Genomic DNA, 27619 nt, shown 5'->3' with positions numbered 1-27619 from the left:
GAGATATGCCTGGGACATAACGGTGACATCAACAGTCTCATCCAACTGGGAGCCCTATGAACTACAATAATGACGGGCATGCAAGATATGCCTGGGACATAACGGTGACACAGATGTTTACCAACGAACCACTTCCTGATTGGATTTAATGCCTGATCCACAGGAGGAAACGCATGCCTGGTACTACAAATCTGGTTAGGGAGGTTTGCAGCCTAGGGATAGACCTAATGCTATTATCCTGCTAAATGGACTAGTATCAAATTGCCCTCTAAATTCATACCCATAGGACACATATCTTCATACTTAAAAACTAGAACAGTCCTCAGTCTTCATCAGAGAAGTTTCTTTGTGCAGTGGACAGAAATTCACAACTGACCAAAGTACAGAGAATATGTCCATGGAGTGCTTGGCCACAACTGGGGCATCAATACGATCCCCAACCCCAGTCATAAACAGGACACCAATATCATCCCAGTGCTGATGTTCAGGGACCATCGGGGAAGAGGCAGAAAGGCTGTAAGAGCCAGAGGTCAGAAGAGGACCAAAGTAAAAAGGTGTCTTCTGGACATGACAGGCCCACTGCACTCGTGAACTCACAGCCTGCACAAGACCTGCTCAAGATCAAGCCAGTCAACACCCGGCACGGAGCAGGAGAGGCTATTGGAAGCTGCCGGCTTCCGTGGGAAGGAGAGTCAGTTGTCTTAAAGAATATGGTAGGTCAGCTCCACTACAGTGGACAGCGTCACACCAGTGAGGACATGGACAGCACAAGTGAGACTTAGTGGGTTATTAAAAAACAAAACAAACGAACGACAGAAAAGGGCCTAAAGACGGGAGGACGTGAGAGCGAGGAGGCACACCCAGCAGTCCTTAGGGCAAGGCGGGAAGGTAAATGGGATCAAAACACATTGTATGAAATTCTCAAGGAGTTAATTAAAACATATTAAGAAGAAAACGAGGGCCAACTTTGTTAAAGATATTTATTTTTGTTTTATGTGGCTGGGTGTTTTGCCTGCATGTATGTCTGTGCACCACTTACCTGCCTGGTGCCCCTGGAGGCCAAGAGAGGGCGTAAGATCCCCTGGAACTGGTATTACAGATGGTTATGAGCTACCGTGTGGGTGATGGGAACTAAGCCCAAGTCCTCTAGAAAAGCATCCGGCGTTCTTAACTGCTGAACCATCTCTCCAGCCCCAAAGATCTTTAAGAGATAGAATTTTTAGAGGTGGGGGGACACAGTCCATCTAAAAACACTCAATCCCCTTTTAAGCGGATTTAAGGATGAAAACAATTCAAACTATCAGTGCTAGAGAGATGGTTCAACAAGCTAAGTGCCCACATGAGCATGAGGAACTGAGTCTATGTCCCCAGGACACAAAAGGCAGGCAGGCATGCCAGCCACCTGCAGTCCCAAAATTCAGGAGGTGAAGATGGGTCCCTGGAGCAAGCTGCTGGCTAGACTAGTCAATATTGGCAAACTCCACGTGTAGCAAGAGGCTCGGCCTCAATAAATAAAAGTAGAGCTATATCAAGGAAGACTCCCAACTTCGACTTCAAAAGTCAACATGCACATACGCATGTGTGCCAACACGCGTGAACATGCACATACACAGGCACATATACAACACCCACATACACATGCAACACATGTCAAAATATGTAAAAGGTTACTGACGGAGAATTTTAAGGAGTTATGCTTCCGTCAGCTGAGCCGTAACACTAATAGGCAGTCATTATTAGCCAAGCCAGGATGTAACATAATTTAAAGCCATCTAGGAATTCACATATAAGAAAACCCTGCTTGTAATATTTTAATGCTGAGGGCTGAATAAATTCCTGCATCTAAAATTGTTTCCCACTTTGCCACTTACTCATTCCTTAGCACTTTAAAGAGCTGGGAAACTGAAATGCTGTCATTAAATTCACTTTCTCTGGAGTACATGAAAACCATCATTAGAAACCTACCAAAATGACCGCCCCAGACAGGCTGCTCCTCTCCGTTCACTCTGTTCTCCATCCTTCGCTCAGTGCTATCCTCTCTCCGTAAAATGCCACTTGAAGACATGCTTACAGGTATCTCCTTTTCTCTCTTTTCTCTCTCTCTCCTCTCCCTTCCCCTCCCCTCCCCCCCTCTCTCTCCCCCTCCCTCCCTCCCTCCCTTCTCTCCTCTCCCTTCCCCTCACCTCACCTCTTTCTGGTTTTTCAAAACAGGGTTTCTCTGTGTAGCCCTGGCTGCCCTGGAACTCACTTCATAGACCAGGCTGGCCTCAAACTCAGAGACCCACCTGCCTCTGCCTCCCAAGTGCGTGCACCACCACACCTGGTACTTATAGGTACTTCTTAAAAGACACCCTTCCACACCAACATCCACTTATCCCAGACACCAGCACAAGACCTGTTGTATGGCACACAGCACAGAAGCAGTCAATTATTGCTCAACTAATTAACCAAACCTTTTGTATTTACATAGCCCATAAGGGAAGTCATATTTTCTATAGTCATTTTCCCCAGGGACTATTACAGTGTCTGAAACAGAATATTTTTGGAGGTTTGCTAAATAATCCTTTCAATTTATATGACATGAACACTCTCGACAAACATTTGTCAGGGCAAGCACACTGTTAGGGACTGGGGCTCTGGAAACTAACTAGACACAGATCTTCAGCCAGGGAAAGCGAGCCCAGGGCAGGGTGGGCAGCGCTTTGGAAGAAGTACACAAAAGCGGTTGTGAGAGCTTCACGGGGGAGCACGCAGCGAGGGCACCTGCACTCCTCATACTGAGTGAGCTCACAAGAACTCTGCCAACCAGACTTCGTAACGTCAAGTTTCTGTAGGTGAGTATCTGTCACATGACACTGTTAGTGTTTGTTTCGGTTCTCTACCTTCATGGAAACTTCGTAGAGACTTTCAAAGGAAATGGTGTAGGGTATATATGAAACAAAATGGTGAGTCTTTGCAGCTGTTTGCTGGGGGCCAATGAACAAACTGTTGGTTCAAGTTTCATCCAGTGAGGCTATAAGCCAAAAAGTTCTCGAATACTTACCATTTTATGAAGAGGAAGGATTTACACTTAGTTTTCTTTTTAAAACAGTCTACCTGACATAAAAATTACTATGAGTTTAACTCTATAACAAATGATTCTACATTAAAACTTTTAATATTGAAAAAAGAATACAATCTCAAGATTAGCAGACTTCACACCTCAAAGACATAGTACTTTGGGTAGGGAGTCTTGCTATTGAGCCTAACGAACTGAGTTTGATCCCCAAGACCCACACAGTGGGAGGAGAGAATGACCCCTAAAAGTTGTCCTCTGGCCTCTAGATGCATGCCATGGCACACACACACACACACACACACACACACACACACACACACACTAAAGAATATAATACTTCTTTCAATAACAAACATTCACATAACAAGTCTTTAATAATTATAAGCTATGCCTTTTATCAACAGGGAACTTAACACATGTATACATATAAATATGCATACATGTACATAAACATACCTATGCAACAATGCATGTGGACAGCATGTTAAATGTTTCATTATACCACAGTGAGTTACCAAAACCTAAGCATGAGGCCAATACTCGTCTTTCACATTTGCTTGTCTTACCAAAGACTGCAGCAAAATGCAAACATTTAGGAGAAATAAACACAAGTTTCGTCTTGTTTTATTTTTGTTTTTTAAGACAGTGTTTCTCTGTGTAACAGTTCTGGCTGTCCCAGAACTTGCTTTGTAGATCAGGCTGGCTGGGAATAAAGGCGTGTGCCACTACTGTCCAGTGATTTTTTTTAGAATTTTTATCTTATTTTATGTGTATGAATGTTTCACCTGCATATATATATATATATATATATATATATATATATATATATATATGCATATGTACACTACATTCATGCCTGGTGTCCAGGAAAGTCAGAAGAGGGCACTGGATTCCTAGAACTGGAGTTACAGATGGTTGTGAACCATTCTGTGAGTGCTGGGAATCTAACCAGAGCCCTCTGCAAGAGACATGAGTGCTTTTAACTACTCAGCTATCTCTCCAGCCCACTAACATGCCTTTGAAGACTCAATATCTAATCTGAAAATAACTGACTAGTTCTCGGGGTCAAAAAATAATTCAATGGATTTTCAATTTTTTGGACTGAATTATTTTTGTCACACAATTTCCAATATGTGACAGTATATTTTACCAAAAAAAAGAAATGGGGAATTTTTAAGACTTTCTATAGCAATAGACTGGTTTCATTAGAAAGCTCTGGAAAAATCAAGCCTACTTTATAAGCAGCTAAAGTGTTTTTATGGCAGAGAAGTATTTACAAGCAGTTTATTAATAATAAAAGTGGTTTAAGAGCAAAATTCTTTCTATAACTCTGTTTATTACATACTAATCTTGCATTGCACACCAATTCCTATACAATTATATTTCCCTTGTAGACAAATGACGGCAATTATGGAATTTCTATGGACTTTAGACAAAAGAGCCCTACAAGTTATTGTATTAACCATCACGCTTTCAGAGTGAAGGGAAGCCTGATAAATCTGCCGTGAGAACAGATATCTACTAGTACTGCTCATGGCAACCAGAGGGATGATCATTATTATTTTAGAGAAGATCATTCTAATCAATACCACTAGTATGAGTAGGAAGGTATGTGATCCGTGAACACATTTGTGTGTAGGTGTGCACACTCGTGTGTGTTCATACAGAGGCCAAAGAAGGATGTGGGGTGTTTCTCTCTATTATTATGCACCTTATCTTTTGAGACAGGGCCTTTCACTGAACTGGACGCTGTTTGAGCTAGGCTGTCTGGCTGGTGAGTTCCTGGGATCCACCTATCTTAACCCCCCAGTGCTGGGATTACAAGCATGTGTGGTCATGCCCTGATTTTGTGGGGGTGGTCAGGGATTTGAACTCAGGCCTTCCTGCTTTAATGGCAAGCACTCCGACACAATGAGTCACACCTCCAGCCCTGGAGGATTTTTTAAATTAGTGTTACAAACAAAACCTGATCAGAAAGGAAGTAAATAGTAACATTTACTTACCAAGGTCAATGTATTTAGGGTCCAAGGGTGTGCCGATAGAATTGCAAAGAACTAACACAAACTGTGAACAAATAAAGAAAAAGAATATCAGAATCCTTGCTTGTAATCAATAAAGGACATACGCTTTATAGAGCATGCTTATCTTGTTCAAGTATCACTAACTGGGAAATAATTGATAAAACTGTACAAAGAAGAGCAGACAAAAAAAAAAACCATCTACAGCACTGACTATTAAAAAGGCTGACTTCTCACTGTAACGGAGCACCACATTTTAGGAGAACACTTAAGACACACAAGTGGACAAGCTGCTCCCAACATTCACGCGTCTAAACTTCCTGGTATCACAGCAGCACAATTCCTCCTCACCCTCACCATCTATCCAGCCACACAGAAGCTCAAGTAACGTGTTACCGTTGCACCAAACGTCTCCATGTCATTCTCCTCCTTGGAAGCAATACATGAACAGTATGAGAAATTCAAAAAAACAAAATTAATTCAGGAACAACGGCTTCTATCCCAACAATCATCATGACGGACATTAGGAGAAACACGATGTACATTTTATATCATGCTGCTCTAAGTTGGTAATTCCATCTTAACTGTTAGCCACTGGATCATGTACTAACAATACTGTTCTACTCAAGTGTTTTCCTAGCCAGCTCAATAATTTCATATCAGTTCTGTGTTGTTTATATATTTTCCTATCAATGTCTCAAAACTCGTTTCATTTTACAAACATAAACTAAGTGATAACAGATTAAAACCTTACCCTTCTACTACTTAAGATAGGCTAGTCTGTTGCCTCAGCATAACACAAAAATGTGCTCTAACTTTCCTGTTTAGCAATCGTGCCGGTTTGTAAGAATCCAATAATCCACAGGAGTCCTTAACTTAATAATCCTTAATAATCCATCTCCCAGCTTCCTACTCCCTCTAGAGCAGTGGCTCCCAACCTTCCTAACGCTACAACCCTTTAACACAGCTCCTCATGTTGTGCTGACCCCCACCATAAAAAGATTTTCATTGCTACTCCATAGCTGCCGTTTCACTACTGGGATGGACCATACTGTAAATATCTGATATGCAGGACTGCTGATGTGTGGCCCCGAAGGGGTCACGAACCACTGCTCTAATGTGTCCTACTGTGGCACAGCTCTGAGCAGCAGCTTCTGGTTTGTTGGCTGTTGACTGGTTCTTCCTGTGGGGGTTTTCTGAGCCAAGATTTCATATTGTAACTCATGCTGACCTTGAACCCCTGGCAAGCTTCAGCTGCAGCTGCCACAGCCTTCTACACTAGAATTACAGGCCGGAGCCACAACGCACAGCTTGTAGGTATGATGTTCCCAATGCTCCCTCTTGCCTTGTTTCATCTCACCTGGGCATTATTTATTGTTTTCCCAGTGTGAACCAAACGCATTTAGCTCTCTGTCCACTTTCCCATTCCCTTGCCCCACACGTCAATGACCACAACTTTCTGCTTTGAACAGAACTTTTTCAGATTTCAGATCCGAATTCAAGACTGACTATTTGGGGTAGGAGTTTCCGAAGTGCAAAGCTCAGTGATCACACAAAGGCTCTCTCTCCCAGCTGATCCCTCCACCACTCTTGACTTCCCTTTTAGGCATACTTCACTGCCCTTGTTAAGATAAACAGGTTTGGGGGTTATATTTGGTTTTTCTCTCTATGCTCAGCTTTCTATGTGTTTATTGATAACTTGAATCTCCAGTTATGACCCAGTTAAGTACATCTTCCCTCAAGGGATCTGGCACGAGGTACCGTAGTGGCTGATCCACCTGACTTCCCTCAGAGCCTGCCCTCTCCCTGGAGTCCCTGGGTATGCCACTCAATGGTCAGCTAGGACACCCTTCACCATGGGAGCTGGGGCTTCTGGGTTTTCTCCTCTTTCTTGATTTATTCCTCATTTTAATGTCTTCATCCTGAAATAACTCCCTAAGACAGATAAGTTTGGGAGGAAAAATTTTGGTGACCTTGCATATCTAAAAAACGCCAGCATCCACTCTCACATTAGTAGTTCGCTTATGCTGAGAAATTCTACACAGGTAATCACTTTCCCTCAGAATTCTGAGGGCAATTCTCCCAAGCTTTGCTGTTAACTAGCTGAATGCCAGGCTGACTTCATCTTGTGAAATCTGCTTTTCTCTGGGAAAGCGGTAGGATTGGGGGTGGGGCGGGGCGTTGTTTTATGGGTATGTTGTGTTGTGTTGTGTTATGTTGTGTTGTGCTGATTCAGTTTAATCCCTAGTGTTCTGAAACTCACAATGACAGGCTTTGATGTGGAAACATTTTCAGTCACTGAACCACGTTACTTCTAAGGGAAAACCTCAAGGGAATTTTGCTTTTTTTATTCTCCTCCATTTGGGGTGCGTATATGCATGTGTGCTCACATATGGGAGTACATGTTTGTGCATATGCATGTGGAGGGCAGAAGTTGACTTCCTCATCATGCTGCACTTTATTTACCGGGGCAGGATCTCTTGCTGAACCCAAGACTGATTGATTTGGCTAATCGAGGCAGCCAACTTACCCCAGGGACTTCCTGTCTCAGCCTCCCCAGTGAGGGGACTGCAGGTACATGACCATGCCTCCCAGTGGGTGTCAGGGATCCAATCTCCAGCCCTCACACTTGCATAGCAAGGCTTTACCCACAGGGCCATCCCCCAGGCCCCGTCCTCCATTTTTCCCGTTCACTCTTTTTAGTACTATTATTTGAATGTTAAACCTTCATGACATTCTCACTATTTTCCATTTCCTTGTCTGCTTGCTCCTTTAGTATTTCCTTCATTATACTGTCCAACCTTCTGGGCAAACTTTTTAATGCGATTATCATCTTTGTAATTTCTATATCTCTCCTCTATGATATCCTTTTCTTGTTTTATGGGAGGAAGTCTCTGAACTGTGTAAGGATACTAATGACTGTTCTTATGAGACAACGGTGCCTTTGAATTGTGCTCCCTGGGCCAGAGCGATGGCTAGATGGTTAAGGGCACTTATTGCTCTTGCAGAGGACCAGGGTTCAGTTCCCAGCACCCATCCATAACTCCAGCTCCAGGGGTTCAGACAACTCTTCTGGATTCTGCAGGCACCTGCACTCACGTGCTGCACAGACAAGCAGACACACATATGGATAGATAGATAGACAGATAGACAGACAGACAGACAGACAGATAGACAGATTAAATGACAGCTGGGCAAGGTGGCATGTGCCTTTAATCCCAGCAATCAGGAAGCAGAAGCAGGAGGATCTCTGTGAGCTCAAGGCCAGCCTGGTCTGCATAGTGAGTTCTGAGACAGCCAGGGCTACATAGAGAGATCCTGTCTCACAAAAAAAAAGAAAAAAGACCTGAACTATCTCCCTCCTAGTTTTTGCTTCCCCCAAGTTCTTCTCTACTTGAGTTTATATTTAGCATCTTTTGCTACCTTGGACATCCCCCTAAATGTCTGTGCTGTCTTCCCATCTGCTCTATTTAGGAGTAGGATGCTAAAAGTCTGTGTGGTACCCACTTCACCATCAGTGAGCCTCACTGACCATGACGTTACTGTGAGGTGACTGGGCAGATCCGTTTTAAGAGATTCTTAATCTGTATGCGGTCCTTTCTCCTGAGCTAACGAGGCTGCCCAGGAAAGACTCTCCCAACCTGTAACCTCAAAGCTGGAAGCTTGGCTGCCTGTGTTCTGGGAACCAAGCAGGAGAGCATGGTGGGACTGGGAGGGCAGTGCTTGGAAGTCAATGCTAACACCTTCGGATTTGCAGCAGGGTCCGCCCCCATCAGCCACGCTGAGGCCTTCAGCACAGAAATTCTTGTTTGTTTGTTTGTTTAAGATTTTATTTGGGGCTTATAGCTTGTAAGATGGCTCAGCAAGGGAAGGGCTTGCTGCCCAGCCTGATGATCTGAGTTCAGTCCTTTAAACCTACATGGTGGAAGGTAGGAACAGACTCCTGAAACTTGTCCTCTGACTTCCACAAGTGTGATGTAGCATGAGAGCACAAACACACACTAAATAAATAAACGTAAATTTTTTTTCATAACTCTGTTATGACATTTTAGGTTTGTATTTATTATTTTTTTTGAGATGATCACTATATCATTTCTTCCTTCCCTCTAAACTTTCCCATATACCCTCTTTGCTTGCTTTCAGATTCCTGGCCTTTATTTTCATCAATTGTTGTTTTACGTGTGTGTGTGCATGTGTACATATTTGTTTGTTTGTTTGTTTGTTTTACATATGTGGATGCTTTGCCTGCATGCAAGTCTGTGCACCACATGTGTGCAGTACCCACAGAGGCCAGAAGAGGGCACTGGATTCCCTAGAACTGGAGTTACAGACCGTTAGCCACCATGTGGGTGCTGTGAATCAAATCCAGGTCCTCGAGAACAACATCCAGTGCTCTTAACCACTGCCCCTTCTCCCCAGCCCTTACTCTCACTGTGGTCTCACGTGGCGACCAAGCCTTACTCTTGGTAAATGGCAACAAGACTCTGTAGGCTTGGTCTAGAGGAGGAGACCTAGAAACGTGCTTGTTCCTGACATTTTTGTGATTTGGGGAGGTTTTGTTTCTTACATTGTCTCTGGTACTCCCCAGTTGTCTTTGCCCAACCAGGCACACCAAGTTCTAGGCTTCTTCAGCATCCTATAACCAGTTGCCTCTGCCATACTCCAGGAATGCCGTTCTCAGGTCTATTCAAGTGATCTCCCTGGTCCACTTACTCTCCGACCTCCACACTTCACTGCCATTACCTGTCTTTACTGGCCCGATGGGCCTCTGATTTGTTTGAAAAATACTTGCACTGCTGTGTTAGTGTGTTTCAAGAGAAAACAAAGCCAAACAGGGCTATCCAAATAATCACCTTTAACAAAATCTCTGTACTTTTACATCATAACCCAGCCAAAGATACTTAGAGTCTCCTTCTCAAATGCATGCTTTTGCAAATTCTCAAATTGTTGGCATGCTTTACAAAAACACCTCATTTATATTCTTTATTTTCTGCTATGAGATATTAGTTTCTAATGCATTATATCTCCAACTGAGAAATAGATTTATCAAAGTCAAAAACTACCCAAACTCTTGTAATTTCATCAGTATTTCTGCTAGATATCCAGATATTCATTTTTTACTTGTGACATATTTCAGAGGCAAAAGCTTCATTATAGATGCTGTTAGCATGAACTGTCAATGCCTGAATGGTAGGAAAAAGAACCAAAGAATATAGAAACATGGAGACAGTTTTCCAAAACAGGTTCAGACAAACATGGTCAAGAGAGCCAATGTTCTCTCCTTACCAGTACCCATGCTTGAGAAGGCGGGCAACTAGAGCCCAGCTCTGCCCATTGCTAACACATCTGTACCTCAGAAACCAAGAGTCCCTACCTGAGGGTGATTTTCATCCGCTTTCGTAGCCAAAATGCAGAAATCGCCACAAGTCGTGATGGAAATGAGACTCTTCACGTATTTAACGTGTTTCTCGTTGTTCTTTGTGTCCCAAAAGACAACACAGTACTCAGGACGATCGGGTCTGGTATACGCATAAACCACGGTGTTTGAACAATAGCCCCACTGGGACCGGAGAAAGGGAAGGAACAGACATGGGGAGGAGAGAAAAAGGAAGATAGACTATTCAGTTTGGGAGAGAAAGTCACATTATTATATTTTTACTTTAGAACTAGTGTGACAGTTGCTATTATCAGGGTTGAAAAATAGATCTCTTCTTACTATCAGAACAAATCTAAAAGTCACAATAAAAGACATTTTGAAAGAATGTTCTACAAAAATGAGCTTAGCTTGTGTAACTTTCCTTGATTTGTAAATGTTAAGCTTCAGTGCTAAAAATCTTCAATAGTTAATCCCTGCTTTGGGGATGAGCCCAGAAAGTGAACAACTGCTATCAGGAGTTTGAATTCTGGGTCTCCAAGACGAAACTCAGAAAGCAGGTCCTTTGTCTTTTCCTGTCCATATATTTTACAGAATGTTTTTATAGTCAAATCCTTCTACATTATTTATCCAAAATACAGAAGTCCCCAGCCCAATGTACTGAGTAATAATCGTGTACAACTTTGAGCTACAACTATTCGGTGAATGTCTACATCACAGTCCTACTGAGAACAGAACGTGTACAATCACAGCTCTCCCTCTGTCTAACGTGCGAGGACACTCATATGGAGTCTTGAACACATTACACTCATCGTCTTATGTTACTATTAAAAGTTCAGTCATGCAGGCTTTTCATACCACTTACTAACATCAACTTTGACTTTAAATGACTTTAGATTTACAAAAAAAAGTTATATACAAAGTTCCCAAACACCCTCATGCATTTTCCCTGTCGTCAGCATTATACACAACTGTGACACATTTGTCACAGCTAAGACCCCAGCCTCACTGGACTCCACACTCTTCCTTAGCTTTTCCCTAACGTCCTTTGAGATCCCAGAATCTCAGGGTGGGTACATTATGTTCCGCCGTCATGTCTCCTTGGGCTCCTTTGGGCTATGATGGTTTCTCGGTCCCCTGTTTTTGATGATCTCGGCAGAAATCAACGCCCCTCAGTTTGGATCTGTCTGGTATTTTTCTCATGCTTACATAGTTACTGGTGTGTAGAAAGACCACCACTGAGGCAAAATGCTCCTCTCATGTCATATGAAGGGTTTATGAGCTCCACATGACATCACTGAGGATGTTATCCCTCATCACTCGGCCAGGCTCTGTCACTGACGAGCTCCCTTCTTCTTCCTTTCCTAAGCTAGAAGGATGGGAGACTTCACCTCAATGAGAGGCAGTATGTAATCTGGAATACTTCTGTAAGAAAATTCTATTTCCTACTGTCTACTTTACTCAAATAATACATATATCCACATCAACTCACAGGCTCTTCTTTTATAACCTGGGCTACAACAGACTGCTACATTGCTTCTTTTTGTTCCTCACACACACTGGCCCACAGTCCAGCCTGGCCACTGTAAGCTAGAGTGGGCTGTCCGCCATGTCCTCATCCTCTTACATCTGAGCACTTTCTTAGTGCCCAGCACCATGAGATGCTCCGTGCATAGCTCACCTTTTCTCTACCCTACTTCTAGAATCAGCTTTTCTCCAAGGTGTTTGACCCTTACAAATTAAATACACAAGATCAGACCCTCCTCCCCTCTGCTGTCCTGTCTGTGCTGTGTGTGTGCACTGTGCTGTGTGCGCTGTGCAGTGTGAACTGTGTGAACTGTGTTGTGTGCACTGTGCTGTGTGAACTGTGCTGTGTGAACTGTGTGAACTGTGTTGTGTGTGCTGTGCAGTGTGAACAGTGTGAACTGTGTGAACTGTGTGAACTGTGTTATGTGCACTGTGCTGTGTGTGCTGTGCAGTATGAACTGTGTGAACTGTGTTGTGTGTGCTGTGCTGTGCTGTGTGAACTGTGCAGTGTGAACTGTGTGCACTGTGTTGTGTGTACTGTGCTGTGCTATGATCAAACCCCAGGGTCTTATGCATATGCTCAACCTCTAAGCCACATTCTCACCACCTCTGAACCTTTGGGGATTTTTAACAGACCCTCACTAGATAACCCAGGTTACTCTCAAACTCCCAGTTCCTCTGCCTTCATCTCCCAAGACATGATATCATAAGCATGAACCACTATGCCTAAAAAATAAATTATCCTAAGCTTGTTGTGGGTAGTGTATTGTTGATCTCATTTTCTTTTCTGATCCACTTTGCCCTTCTCCACTCTTCTCCAAGCCTGGAGGGTGATTTCTGTGAACTCCGTCACGTGGACTCCCTTGCTGTAAGGTCCCTTTGGGGTGACCATCAGAAGGCACCGGGAAGAGGAAGAGGAGGAATGTTTATTCACGAATCCCTGTCCAGCAGCAACGGCCTGGCTCATGGGTTCAGGGAACACGGTTCCCCTACCGTGGTCCTCGAGCCCATGGCTGGAGACACCATCATTATTAAAGCCTGCTTTATCTCCTTTGCTGTCCCTTTCATCTCAGTCACACCCTGGAATAAGCCCTTCGATTACTACCGTGAGTGGCTACCTGTTTCCAGCTGAGATCTTGACTCTTAAAGGCATTTTAAGTACATGTGGTATTCAAGAAAAAGTTGCTGTTTACTAATTTTAAGAGCTTCATGCACAACTCCCCCTTTCTACTAATTTTTGCTTAAAAAGCTGTAACTTAAAAAAAAAAAAAAGTTTTACAACTGCTCTTAATACCTTATAATCAGGTCGAATATTTGCAAAATAAATGAAGGAGTCCACGGCTAGAGCAATCTTTAGTCCACCTCCTTCCCAAGACAGTGAGCACATCTGCTTTCCCGGAACCTTCAAAGTACCTAGATGCTGGGGTAAAATAAAATGTAAAGTATTATAGTGAACACATGACTACTTGAGAGTGCCAAAGCTACTCCAGAAAATTCTAAAAGTTAAATATATCAATAACACCGCTGAGAAGGACACTATATATTCATGAAAACAATGCTGACATTTTAGTCTCTGTCACTTGTGACTTATTATTAAGATAGGTTTTTGGTTTTTTTTTTGTTTTTTTTTTACAAATAAATCATCATGCCAGATGTAGTGGCGCACACCTTTAATCCTCACACTCAGGAGGCAGAGGCAGGTGGATCTCTGAATTCAAGGCCAGTCTGGTCTACATAGTGAGTTCCAGGACAGCCAGGGCTACACAGGGAAACTCTGTCTCAAAAATAAAACAAAACAAAACACAAAAAACAAACAAACAAACAAAAACACTTTGCACTAAATTAAAACTATGAGAAATTTAGGACAGGTAGATATATGTTTAATATCCAAAGACATTTAACGTATCATATTAAAACCCAGAAATATGAACCTAAAGTAAGTGCATTATGCTAAAATACTAACCAAGTCAATGATTAGAAAGAGACATTTATTTGGATCACAGAGAAAATATTCTAAATAGCTATTTCACGGCAATTTCCTACGTCAAATGTTTACATTTCTAAACATACAGATTATAAGATGGTAAATAGAATAGAGACTTATAAGATGCTATTCAGACATACAGACATCCCTCCCACCCCCCACTCCTCCCACTCCCACCCACCCTGCTTACTGCTGCACCTGCTTTAAATGGGACGGTAAGTCTGAAATACATTTACCTCACCAAATGGCGTGTAAAACTGCACAATGTTGACATCCTTGTCCTGAGTGACGACTTTCTGAGAGCCTGCCACAGCTAGCACACTGCCAATGTGGTTCCACTGGATACCAACCACATACATGCCCGTGTCGATCAAAATCGGGTCTAGTCAAAAATAAATCAATAAATGAATTAAAAGGACAAATGTGGCAGCTGTGGTCACAGCTTGGTCTAGAGAACTTCACAGTCTTAAGAATAATTTTTAAAATATTTTTAAACTTCCCCAACTGAAAAGAAAAGATGACTTACTTTGGTCATTCTCATGTCTCATTATTTGGCACCTCCCATTGTCAAAACAAATCGCCAGGCATGGGCAATCGGGCTCCACGTAGCCTTCCGTGCCATGGTACCAGTGAATCCCGGCAATACTGATTGCTCCGGTGACATTCACCAAGCAGTTCAGTTTCATTTTCATCTAGGGAGAAGTGGTTCGCTTAGGGTTAATAACTGCATTTTAAAATGTGCAACTGAATCTGCACAGGTATTGAAGCAAGGACAGTGAAAGGAAGACTTGAAATCTGGCTACAAACGCAAGCTTCGTGACTTACTGGGTCACCAAACCTAGATAAACCACTCACCCGCCTTTCCATTTTCCCCCATGTATAAAACAAGGACAAAAGCACACAGAGATAAGTGTGGGGATGTATGCTTGCTATTCCAGCACTCCAGAGACTGAGCAGGGAGATCTCATGTTTGAGGCCAGCCTGGGCTACACAGCAAGTTCAAGGTCAGTCTCAATAATATAAGACCTAATCTCAAAACATTAAAAAAAAAAAAAACCTACACTCGCACTCAGAGTTTTCAATAAGACTCAGATGTCAGTAGAAGATCATGAGTTCAAAGCTATCCTGGGCTATGTAGTCAGCAGCTCATGTAAAAGAAAGAAAGAAAGAGAGAGAGAAGGAAAAGGAAACTTAGCAATTTTACTTCCACTAGGAAGTGGAGTATGGGATGTAATTCTTCCTACAAACAAGATGTCCCATCAATATGTAAGAAATATCTCATGGCTAACCCTCTCAAAGCCCGAATTTGTCCAGATCACGCTCCCCAAGCTCACTGTCTATTTCCTTCCAGTTGTGATAAAATACCCTGACAGAGCAGCTTCATGGGAAGGAGCTCCTTTTGGCTCATGATTCAAGCGGACAGTCCGTCACAGCAGGAAAGTAAAGGCAGCAGGAACTCGAAGCATCTACAGTCTCCAGTGGGGCAGCAGAGGGATGGGAGCCAGCACAGGGAATGGTCCATCCCACATAAATGAACGTAACCAATCCCTCAGAGACACCAGAGGCTGACCTCAGTCTCCATAATCTGTCTCCAGGATGTCCCAAGCTTCGTCTCCTAGGTGAATCTAGATCATGCCAGGTCCACAATCAACACTAACATCATACTACTCACTTTTACCTTCTTCCTAGAAATTGATTTGCCTCCCTTATGTAGTAAATCAGTTACCATCCTTTTTGCAAACAAGCTCTGGTTGATACAAAAGTATCTTGGGTATCCTGCACATAAACTTTGACTCAGGCACCAGAAGACTGAAGAAAACTTACACAGCACACTCTCCTACTCATTATCCTTTACCTTCAATGCACTGTCATCCTGTCCCATCCAGCTACAGGAAATCAGGATGAAGAGCTACACTCTGCTACCTTAATTCCCATAAAGGAACTACGCTTGGGCTAGGAATGTAGCTTCATAGAATGCCTGCCTACCATTCAAGATGCCTTGCGTTGGATCCAGTGCCTGCAGAAGACTGAGCATGGTGGAGAAACCTGAGAACTCAGGAGGTGGAGGAAGGAGTACACAAAATTCAGCCATGCAGCAATCCCAGCCGGGTCCACATAAGACCCTCTCTCAACACACGAGCAACTAGCCCCACCCCGGCACTAGTCACTGTTCTATTGCTGTGAAGAGACACCATGACCAAGGCAACTGTTATAAAAGAAGGCATTTATTTGGAGGCTTCTTAAAGTTTTAAAGGGTTAGTCTGTGATCATCAAGCAGGAAGCGTGGCACTGGAGCAGTAGCTGAGAGCTTTACATCCTGATCCTCAGGTAGCAGGCAGAGAGAGACACACTAGGCCTGGCAGGGGCTTTGGGAATCTTGAAGCCCATCCCCAATGACACACCTCCTCCAACAAGGACACACCTCTAATCCTTCCCAAAGAGTTCCACTCCCTGGTGACTGAGCATTCAAACAGATGAGTCTATGGGGGCCATCCCCATTCAAAGCACCACACACCCCCAAGAAAAGCTAAGATTTGTCTTTTAACTTTTAAAATTATTTAATGATTAGAAAATTAAAACTGAAGAAAAATTCTATAAACTATTATAATTATAATTAGAGCATACATATATAAATGACATAAAATAATCATATAAAATTATACTAATAGAATAATGAATATAGAGGAGTGGGAAAATTTTTTTAAAAAAAAAGAAAAAACAAAGGAAAAAAGAATGATGAATACATATATACTTACTATGAAATTTCCTTGGTTATCATAAATGTGTATTTCTCCATTTGCCATTCCAAAAAGTAAGATTTTACTATCTGCAGACCAGGTCACGTGGCATAACTGTATACCCTTCAGGTCTTTTCCCCAAATCCGGTTCCCTACAACAAAAGAGAGCCATGGTTACTGTAAGCTCAGAGCCTGGTCCTCCAACCCTGCTTTGGAATCTTGATTTCCCTAAAGATTTCTCATATTCCTCACAGCATCCATGCAGCCATTCGATTTATTTGGTCAATAAATATTTATTGGCACTTATATATGCTAAATACCACAGAGACCCTCTGAACAGCAGCTCTTTGAAACTTCTGCCGCCTCTTCTGAACTCCCGGCAGGAAGGGTCTCGCTCGCTCACAATTATGAAACCACCCGTCTACTCTGGGAAATACAAGATCTCCAAAATCAGTTCTTCCTCCGCTTGCATCTCCATTCAGAGCCAAGAGAACTCAAGCTGGTCCTTTCTGCTGTTCTGACACAACGGGGAAGGGAGCTTCTCAGGTGAGTTCTTCCACAGCCAGTCCTTCCGCCTGGGCCCACGACCAAGCTCGGATGAGCTCCATTCCTACCAACCCCTCCCAGCCACATTTTTTATTTATTTACAGAGTACTTCACTTCCTAATTGTTCCATCAACCCTTAAGTCATCCCAGCCTGTCATTCTGTCCCCAAATCTGTTCCACAATTCCATTGACACTTCCTGTACAGAGGCCATGACCGCCTGTTGCTGAAGCCAATTGACAATGAGTCTTATTCTATGCTTTTCCTGTCTGTTTGGACCAAGCCCTCTGAGAGTCTTTACTTCCACAGAATTTAGGGACTCCTTTGTCTCCAAGACTTCTACTTTCAGTGTCTTGTATGAAATCCTTTTTGTCTCCTCCAAAGCTATTCCTTAGCCCTGAGACATTCTACTCATCTACCTGTGGCTAATGCTTCAGCATGCATCTCCTCCTCCAGGAAGCCCTCCCTGATCTCTCCTCATCTGCACCTGGTGGTTTCCCACATGTTCCTGTGTGCTCCCTGTTGTAGCACTGATCTCTGTTGAGTGACTGCCTGTTTTCCCACGATCATTTCTGATCTAGGTCAGGGATGCTTTTCACTGCTGTACCATTAATTCCTAAACTATAGCAACTGCTTTTGAGGCTCAGCAACATTGGACGACTGTAATAAACACACACAAATAAATAAATGAAAATATTTTAAAACACTTTCTGTAAGAATTTTTTTTATATTAAAACCAAGATGCAGACTCACAGAAGACCCAGTCTCATGTCTGTACTATAATTTGGAAGAAATGGATTTAAGGCTAGAAGATATGACAACGGCATGTTCTGTTCAACTGAAAATACAGATTTTTGTAATTTTATACCTCTGACACTAAAATCTACATTTCTATACAATCTAACGAATATGAAGATCAATTACATAAAGGCCATATTTAAAATGATACTGAGAAATTAATTCACCTTTTTTCAATGCCACTGTAGGAAACTGAAACAATAGATTTGTCTTGGAAACACTTAAAGGTAAGTGGTTAGAACTGAAAGGTGGTTCCTAATGTCACCAAATTATACAACAATGCTTTCTGCTTTGGTGTCTATTTTTCGATCAGAACGACAGCTGAAATCTTTAAAGGCAGTCAGTAAGCCCTGGTCTCTGGCCAGTGGCTGGATTACCGTCTACTGAGCCGACTATCACGGCCCCGTCTTCATACACAATGCAGATCTTCTGACCATCCGCGTTCCAGCTCATGCTGCGGACCACTGATTTATTGCGGTTGTTGATCATCTCCTCATACCAGGAGCCTGTGTTCACAAGTTACAGAACGACAAGTCAGAACGTCCACACTTAGCAGGCCAGGTGTGGTGGTGCACATTTCTCTGCGTGTGGGAGGCAGAGACAGGAGGATTTCTGAGTTGAGGCCAGCCTGGTCTACAGAGCGAGTTCCAGGACAACCAGGGCTACACAGAGAAACTCTGTCTCGAAAAACCAAAAGGAGAAAAAAAAACTTTCACATTTATCAATTGATACTTAAGGGTTGATAGTATTTTCTGGGTATTGTCATATATACCATTAATCCCAGAACTTGGGAGACTGAGGCAGGAGGATCAAAAGTTTGAGGCGAGATTGGGCTACATGTAGCAAGACCCTGTCTAAAAAAGAAAGAAGAAAAAGAAAAAGCCACTAGCATTCTAAAAATACACTGTTGGATAAATTATTATAAAGGTGTCTATAACCTAAAGGCATTTAACTTTGAAGCCTTCAAACCCACCATAAACAAAAGTTTGATTAGGTATTGTTCCCAATTACTTCAAGATTATCATAGAAAATACAATAACTATTCCTCTTTTATTTTTATTTCTTTCTTCTTGTCAGTTAATAAGAAAATGAAATTTCATTTGCTTTTCCAGGGCTAAAACAGCTGACTTTTCTAAAAGTTCAACTTTTCCAACAGAGTGGTACATTTCAGATAGTGAGGAAAAAAAAGTAACAATAACAGCTTTACATGTATGCATAAGCTCTCTGTGATTAACCATTAAATTAATTAGGATTAAAAATAGAAGCATATTCCATCAAAGCATGTAGACTACTAGTTAAAACTCTAAGCCTGCTTTTGAAATTTTTAACCATAGCTTCAGAGACACAGCTCAGCAGGAAGTAAGGGTGCTTGCCACCAAGGCTGAGGACCAGGGCTCCATCACTGTTCCGCACATGGCAGGACAGAAGTGACTTTGAAAAAGGTGTCCTGCATCTCCACACAAACATTGTAACATTGCCTACACACACACACAGAGGCACACAAACTTAAAGCAAAGTTCAAGCAAATTATATTTTTGTAACGAGGAATTCATAAATGGGAGGCTTGAGAGATGGCTCAGCAGTTAAGAGCAGGTCAGCTGCTCCTCTAGAGGACCCAAGTTCAATTCCCAGCACCTACTCACCAACTCCAGAGGGACCTGACACCCCTGGCTTCCTCAGGCACCTATTCTCACATGCACATACTCCCACCCAATGGGCACACACCTACACATAATTAAAAATAGGTCTTTAATAATAATTTGTAAATGGGGTATCCTGAATCATTTTACAACTGTACATATTTAACTAAGCCTTTCCCAGCCTCGAAAAGAATAAGTATTGAGTTGTTTTTCCAGTAATAGAGCTGCAGCTAAGTTAATCCTTTTCTTCCTCTCCCCTCCCCTAACCTCCCCCCCCCCCCCCCCCGCCCCTCCACTCCGTTCTCTCTGAGACAAGAGGCAGAAGCTGTGAGTCATTCATCAGAGATGAGACCAATTGAATCCACAAAAGGAAGCTAACTGCCTCAATACAGGAAATACAATAAAGGCAATCTCGCCTTTGACTTCTTCATAAATGTGTTTTTATCTAATACTAACGCCAGCTGACCACACAGGAACTAATTCCTAATGGAAATGTCGGGGGAGGAGTTACTTCATATGGAAACTATTCTAAGTGTCTCCGTTCATTGTGGTAATGTCAACAGTCACCTGATTCATTTTCCTAACGCAGGGTCACAGATCAAAGGAGCAGGATCAAGTTTTCTATTTCAGAGATGCTATTTCCTCATCCAAACGCTGGGCTCAGACCTTAGTTTGTGAACGATCAAAGCCGCGCTCCTGACCCAGCAAGATGGCTGTCAAGCCTGGCATCCTTAGTTCAATCCTGGGGTCCCAGAGGGTAAAGAGAACCAACTCCCACAAATGTCCTCCAACGGCCACATGTGTGACACATGTGCACACACACACACATATCCACAAACGATAGGTATATAAAATGTAATTTTTACAAATTTAGAGCAGCTCTCACAGGCTGGAGAAATGACTCAGTGGGTAAGGGCATTTGCTGCTCTTGCAGAGGACCAGAGTTCAGTTCCAAGCACCCAAATCAGGCAGCTCACAACAGCCAGTAACTCCAGCTTTAGGGGATTTAACACCCTCTTCTGACCTCCAAGGGTAGCCACACGCAAGTGTGCATACACACACAAATGAGCATACACACACAAATGTGCATACATACACACACAACAGTATAATAATTTTTTAAGCAACTCTCCTAATATACCTTTATACAACATCCAGACAATGATAAGCCCATTTTGATCACTGGTAGTCAACTTCTGATACTGTTCATTCCATGTCACAACTTGAACAGCACCTGGAACATTAAAATAACAATTCAGAACCTCTAAAATGACTATAATTCATTTCAAATTTGTATCTTCGTGTAAATGAACACCAAGAGGATGTAATAATCAATATAGTTTGTGCATAATCAGTCTTTAATATTAAAAGTAAAATATGAATATAAAAATATTCATGGGATGCAGTTACTGATATAACTATCTGCAATAATGCAAAATACTCTTTCATAGGCACCCCTGTCTCAGTGGCCCCTCTCACAACCGTCTAACAGCACTGCAGGAGAGCTGATGTGGAACAGAGAAAGGCATGATTACCAAACGGCCTGACTCCCAAGCATAAAAATGTCCTCAGGATGCCGAGATGTCCTTTGGGGTATCTTGGTCCTCTCGGTTGGTATGTCCCATACTGTGTTTTCCCTTTTCCTTCCACCCCAGTTTCCCATTCTGCTCCACACTCCTGAGTATAGCTTCAGCCTCTATGTCTGTGGTTTTCAACCTGTGGGTGGTGACCCCTTCCGAGTCAAACACCCTTTCACAGGAGTCACGGTATCCAGCATATCAGATGTTTACATTACAATACAGCAGCAAAATTACAGTTATGAAGTAGCAACAAAAATCATTTTATGGTTGCGGTCAGCACAACATGAGGAACTGTATTAAAGGGTTGCAGTGTTAGGAAGGTTGAGGACCACTGCTCTAGGTTCTATGAATGACTGGTTTCATTTTCCTATCCCTACATACTTTAGTGTCTATTTCCTAATGATGTTCCCTTTACAACCAATATTACAAATTAACACTGATGAAATATCATCTAATACAGTCCATTCAAACATCATCAGCTCTCAAAGACATGTCCTGAACAGGTATTGTTTTTAATAAATATTTTAAAACCCACAGACAAAAAAACCCACAATTTTGTAACATATAAACTAACAGGCAGGTTTTTCTTTTCAGGTTTATCATAGATTAAATTTAATTTCCGTAAAAGTGTTGAATTATTCTGGGACATATGAATTATGGCTCAAAAAATGATTATTTTCAATACCATTATTATCTAAATAATAGTATTTGATTTAACATATATATTTTAACATATACATTAAGTAGATGATGACCTAAATGTCTAAATGCTATTCAAATATGACAAATTAAAAATTAAATGACTTACCACTATGACCTTCAAGATTCTGGTTCATGGAAAGGTTACTCGGGGCTGCTAAACCCCTCAATTTTGAGTCATCTAAAACAAACAAAAAAGCCTATGATTAAATATATAAAAGTAAAAAACTACAAGATTTTGACATACCTTAGGTTATGAGAAGGGTGAGTATCTGTGAGATAGTATGTGGCTTTGGTAAAGTGTTCTTCATGCTGACCTATCTTTCTCCTGGTACAAACGTGAGCAATAATATACAGATCCCTTGTAAGACATTATTGTAGGAAAATAAACAAAGTGCATAGAAGACTATTAGCTCAGTGCATTAAATATACAATCATCATTACTTGAGGCGGGTAAGGCTGAAGTACTGGGCCATGCCCTAAGCAATGAGCTGTGGCATGTGCAGTGAGCGTTCTGGCCAGAGGAAACCTGACCCATAAGCTCCAAACCAGAAAATGGTGACATGCATCCCAGGGCCAACCAAGAAACGCCACAGCTGCTAGGAGCAAAAGCCCACCAAAAAGCCCCATGTCTATACCTCAGCCTTTTGTTCAGTAAATGAGCTTGCTTGCAACCTCCTGGAAGTCTGTGTCATTGCCTCCATGTCTACTCATCCCCTGCCCCCAGGAATCAGGGACAGCAAGACCCAAGCCCCAGTGCCAGTGACAGTTACTGAATATTCTATCCTAAGATATTGTAAGTAGAAATGTCTATGGACATAAATTAAGATCTGTAAAAACTGGCCTGGAGAGATGGCTCAGTGGTTAAGAGCACCCGACTGCTCTTCCAGAGGTCCTGAGTTCAATTCCCAGTACCCACACGGTGGCTCACAACCATCTGTAATGGAATCAGATTCCTTCTGGTGTGCTTGAAGACAGAGCACTCATAAACATAAAATACATGGATAAACAAATCTTTGAAAAAAATTCATTGGGTTGGGGATTTAGCTCAGTGGTAGAGTGCTTGCCTAGCAAGTGCAAGGCCCTGGGTTCAAAAAAAACTTATAAGGGGTTAAACAGCCAAGATTTTAGAGTCTAGTTTTTACTATGTTCCCCAGAATGCATGCTCACTCATGCATTTATTCATTCAGTCCACAAATAGTTATTGGATGTGTACACTGTGTCCCTACCATGATCAACTCCATCTCAGGCCACCAGCCCTTAGATTTTTTAGCACAGAAATGGCATGATCTGTCCCAGTCATTTTTGTTTATTACTGACTAGACTGTGAACAACTAATTTTCACAGTGGACTGATTGAGGGCTGGAGCTAGAGACACTGAAGAGATGCAAAGGAAGGAGGTAAAGACGAGACACATCCGGGAGACAAAAGCGACAGGATGCTGGCAGAGGTGATGAAGGGGATGCTGGGGGAGGGGCGGCATGAGCCAGTGAGTGGAGGATATCGGCTGAAATGGACAAAACTGGAGAAAGGATCTGGGAGAGGATCAGTTCAGTTTTAGAGACAGTAGGTCTGAGATGCCTGTGGAATTCTCCAGTGGAGATGCCCAGGTCTAAAAGCTCACAGCTGAGCTGGAGGTATAGACGAGGATCACCCCATCCATGACATTGAAGGCTGTGGGAACGAGAGAACAAATCTAGAGAGCAAAGGAAGAGCCCACGTGCAAGTTCTCAGGAATTCCAACCACTAAAGAGGAGGAACCCAGAGAGCAGACTCCAGGAAAGAGGCCGAAGATTTCTCCTGTCTTAGAAAAGTAACAGTTGGGGGAAGCAGGGGTCTGTTCATTAGCTTTGGAACATCAAAGTCCCTGAAGAGGGAAAGAAGAGAACAGAGAAACTGCTACTTGAGACAGGAGAATTGTATGTTCAAGGTCAGACTGAGCTACATGCCAAGTACTAGGCCAGTTAGAGTTATATAGATATGCTCTGTCTTTAAAATATATATACGGATGTGGAGGCATTAAATGTTCAACACTAGAACTAGTGAAACAAAATATAATGGAATACCAAATAGCAGCCACAATGCCATGGAAGATGACAACTTAGCTATTTTGTTTCAGCTGAGCTGTGACACAGTAATTACAAAGTCACAACTTCAGAACAATTCAGAGCACCACATGCAATATGTAAACAGTACATATGCAGTGTCTGGTAAATGTTACTGATGGGTCTGTTGAGTCTCTACTACTATTATTAACTGTAATATAATGGCATAATTAGAACCTTCCAGCCATATTTCTTACATCTTTCTCTTAACATTATCCACCATGATTATTAAGTTCCAAAACAAATACTTTTCTCCATTTCCAAACTTCCAAAGAATCTACTTCCCACCTTTCCCACTAAGTTCATCAACTACCCTAGTTTCCACGTGCTAATTGCAGCTAATCAAAAGTTCACAGCCATAAAACGTGGTGGTGGTGGTGGTGGTGGTGGTGGTGGTGGTGGTGGTGGTGATTGATTGAAACAATGTCTTGCTTTTATAGTTGGCCTTAACCTAATAATCCTCCTGCCTCTGCCTCTTATCTACTAGGTTTACAAAAAAAAAGTTTATTTCTTTTTAACCTTCCACAAATGAGCTGGCAAAGCAGATATAGTGCCCAGCTAATCAGAAGGTAGAAGCAAGAAGATGGCTTGAGCCTGAGAATTCAAAGCCAATCTGGGCAACATAAGCTTTGTCTCAAAAATAATAATAATAACCCTTTAAGGTTAAGCAAACTGAACGCCTTTTTGGATGTAACTAAAACGTGTTATATATTTTAAGCAAAGTAATACATACATAGTTACATACATATGCATTTAAGAAACAACAGGGGGAAATGTACTCTCTCTTAACACAGTTAAGAAAAGCAAAGAACTGAGTGGTCACACCGCAAGCCAGAAACCAAGCTTTAACTAGTACTGATGCATCTGTCTTCCAAACAGACCTCTGCCTTTCAGTTGGGCATGAACAGGAGAATCACAAGTTCAATGTCAACCTGGTCTACATTTCAAGTTCAAGCCAGGGCTACTCAAGAAGAAACTGCAGGGAGGTGGGGGTGGGGGTGGGTCTACCTTTTATTTCACGTAACTAAATATAGCACACCAAAACTATCCTTCTCCTTTTGGTTAAGTCTATCCACAAGTCCTTTATACAAAAGGCTGAATACAAGGACTGAAAAGTGAGACAAACTTCGTTTCAAATCTGATCCCTGTCACTTACTAGCCACGTGACCTTGGGCAAATTATTAACTGATCAGGGATAAAAATTTTCTCGTCTTGAATACCATCCTCTTAAAACAACTTATGGTCAAATAGCCACGCCGAAACATGGCAAATATTCAGTAAGTGTGGTTTATCCCACAATAAGAGCTGTAAGCCAGCTACTAGTACAAGGGACACAGCACTAGCATCGCAAAAGATCAAATGCTTATGTCATCCCAGATCTACTCTGTGGTGTGGAGTCCAGTTATCCATTTTTACCTCTTCTGTAATTCTTATGGCTCATGAAGTTTGGGAGATGATGCTGTAAGGAGCCTAAAACTATAACTTAGCTTAATCCCATACACACACACACACACACACACACACACACACACACACACACACCGTTCTACAAAAGAGTGAAAAACCAAAACAACCAGCAACTCGTTGAAAGTCAATCGGTAATCTTGTGACCTATTCATTCCAACCGGCATCTCTCCGTCTTGATCCCCAAACTACCTTACTACTAACAAGATCCTCAAGCTAGGGCCATCGAGATGGTTCAGCAGGTAAAAGCCCTTGCCACACAAGCCAGACAACCTGAATTCAATCCCCAGATCCCACAGTGGAAGGAGAAAACCGACTCCCAAAAGTTGTCCTCTGACCTCTACCCACAGGCTGTGACACATGCTTACAAACACACATCACACACACACATATACACAATAAATAACAAAGTTTGTTAAGGCTTTTTTTTTAATCTACAGTAACCCTAGAGAAGTCAATGAAATGCAAAACTTCTGTGATTCCAGAGAACTAGAAAAAGACAACTTCAGGAAAAACTATCTCATTATTTACATTACACATTCTCTGATCTTTATTGCAAAGGTACTCTGGGAAAAAAATCACCACAAAACACTTGAGTTTCTTTTCAGAAACAGTTAAAACTTTATAATGACAAATACCAGAAGCAGGTCTCACTGAAGAAATAACACTAGCCATTTTTTTTTATACATTTTTCATACATGGAGTGGTGAGTGATGATCCCTTACCTGTCTGGGTCTCTAATCTCAAAACTTTCAGCAATCCATCCTCACCACCACAAGCTATGAACCCTTGGTCCTTGTTCCAGGATATGCATTTCAGCTTCACGTTATTGGGCACAGCAATCTGTAACAAGAATCACAGTAACGCTAGCTGCTTTTCACGAAGGAGCTGGGAAGGTCACCAACCAGGAGATGTAGACTGATGAACATCTTCCAAGAAGGAACCTACACGAATCTGTTGTAGCCCATGCTGACAATCCCAACACTTGGGAGACTGAGGCAGGGGGAATCTCAAGTTGGATTGCCAGCCTGAGCTATACAGCAATATCCTTTCTCAGAGAAAGGGGGGGGGGGGTAACAACCTAAAAAGAGATACTATGAAAATGATTGTGGTCTCCCCAAAAGTCCCAGGCTCTAGTATTCCGTAAAGAAGTGCACATAAGGGAAGGAGAATGATTGCCAAAGCCTGGAGTCGGGGTGGGGAGGGGAGTGGACGACCTCATATATTATATAAATGCGGGAACTGAGACATAAATCCGTATCGCTGCTCTTACTCCCTGTCTCCCCATACAACACTTATCATTTCTTTCCACTGGCGGGACAGTCTGTGATCATCCTATCATCGGGATCAACAAGTGGCCGAGGAAAGACCCAGCCGCGCCTGGCGGTCACGGTCTGTCACTCGAAAGAGTTTAGGCAGGACAGGAATGGAAAGGAATCCTGAGAAACAGGTGCTGGCTCGGCCAAGGACTAGCAGGACTCAGAAGAAACCCGCTGGAGGAGACTGGTGACGGGGAGATGGAGAAGCAGCAGCCGGGGGAGCCGTCTGCAGTCCCGGGAGGATGCGAGCACCCGCGGGCTGCGGTAATGGAGACGGCGCGATGGCTGGTCCCCGGGCAAACTCACTTTCTTGCTCAGATAGAAGAACATCGTGGGAGCTCGGAGAAGACGACCCTCAGCGGTCGAGGCCCGCAATAAATAACTGGTTCTACGTTTCCATTCGGGAGCCGCGGTGGCTCGGAGAAGCTCCCGTCGCCTGGCAACCGCCACCACCCAGTCGCATCCGGGGCGCTTGGAGAACTTCCGGTGTGGCTCTCCGGCCGGGCGCCGGTTGTCGTGCGCCTGCGCGGGCGATGGGGCTGCTGTGGAGTCGGTGTGGGGCGAGGTTAGCGGGGACCCTCTTGGCTAGTGGCCCGGTTAGCGACCTGCCACCCGTGTGTGCGCCCCCAGAGCTCTACACCGGGACAGGCGCGCATCAGGTATCAGTATAAGCTAAAGAATGGAGCGCCTTCCCAAAAGGTCTTGAGAAGTCTGCTGTTTCCTATCTAATCTCCCCCCTCATCACCCCGGCCCGATATCTTTGCAAGGGAA

The 27619-nt window shown here is 42.8% G+C and overlaps 1 protein-coding gene across 1 annotated transcript in view; it reads right to left on the bottom strand.

Annotated features, from left to right (window-relative positions):
• Wdr35 (WD repeat domain 35) overlaps nt 1-27312 on the bottom strand; it is a 52217-nt gene extending 24905 nt beyond the window's left edge. The window contains exons 1-11 of the mRNA XM_059248702.1: nt 27155-27312; nt 26255-26372; nt 22070-22141; nt 20823-20915; nt 18419-18547; nt 16718-16851; nt 14488-14653; nt 14198-14343; nt 13272-13397; nt 10451-10636; nt 5062-5122 (exon numbers count right to left, since the gene is read on the bottom strand). Of these exons, the coding sequence (XP_059104685.1) occupies nt 5062-5122; nt 10451-10636; nt 13272-13397; nt 14198-14343; nt 14488-14653; nt 16718-16851; nt 18419-18547; nt 20823-20915; nt 22070-22141; nt 26255-26372; nt 27155-27178 (1255 nt within the window). The 5' untranslated portion in view covers nt 27179-27312. The remainder of the gene's footprint in view (nt 1-5061; nt 5123-10450; nt 10637-13271; nt 13398-14197; nt 14344-14487; nt 14654-16717; nt 16852-18418; nt 18548-20822; nt 20916-22069; nt 22142-26254; nt 26373-27154) is intronic.
• Nucleotides 27313-27619: the final 307 nt, after the last annotated feature.

This window comes from Peromyscus eremicus, chromosome 22 (assembly GCF_949786415.1).
Source record: "Peromyscus eremicus chromosome 22, PerEre_H2_v1, whole genome shotgun sequence".
In the NCBI taxonomy this organism is placed as follows: domain Eukaryota; kingdom Metazoa; phylum Chordata; class Mammalia; order Rodentia; family Cricetidae; genus Peromyscus; species Peromyscus eremicus.
Note: the sequence above shows the minus strand (reverse complement) of the source record. Positions and strands in the feature narration are given on the sequence as shown.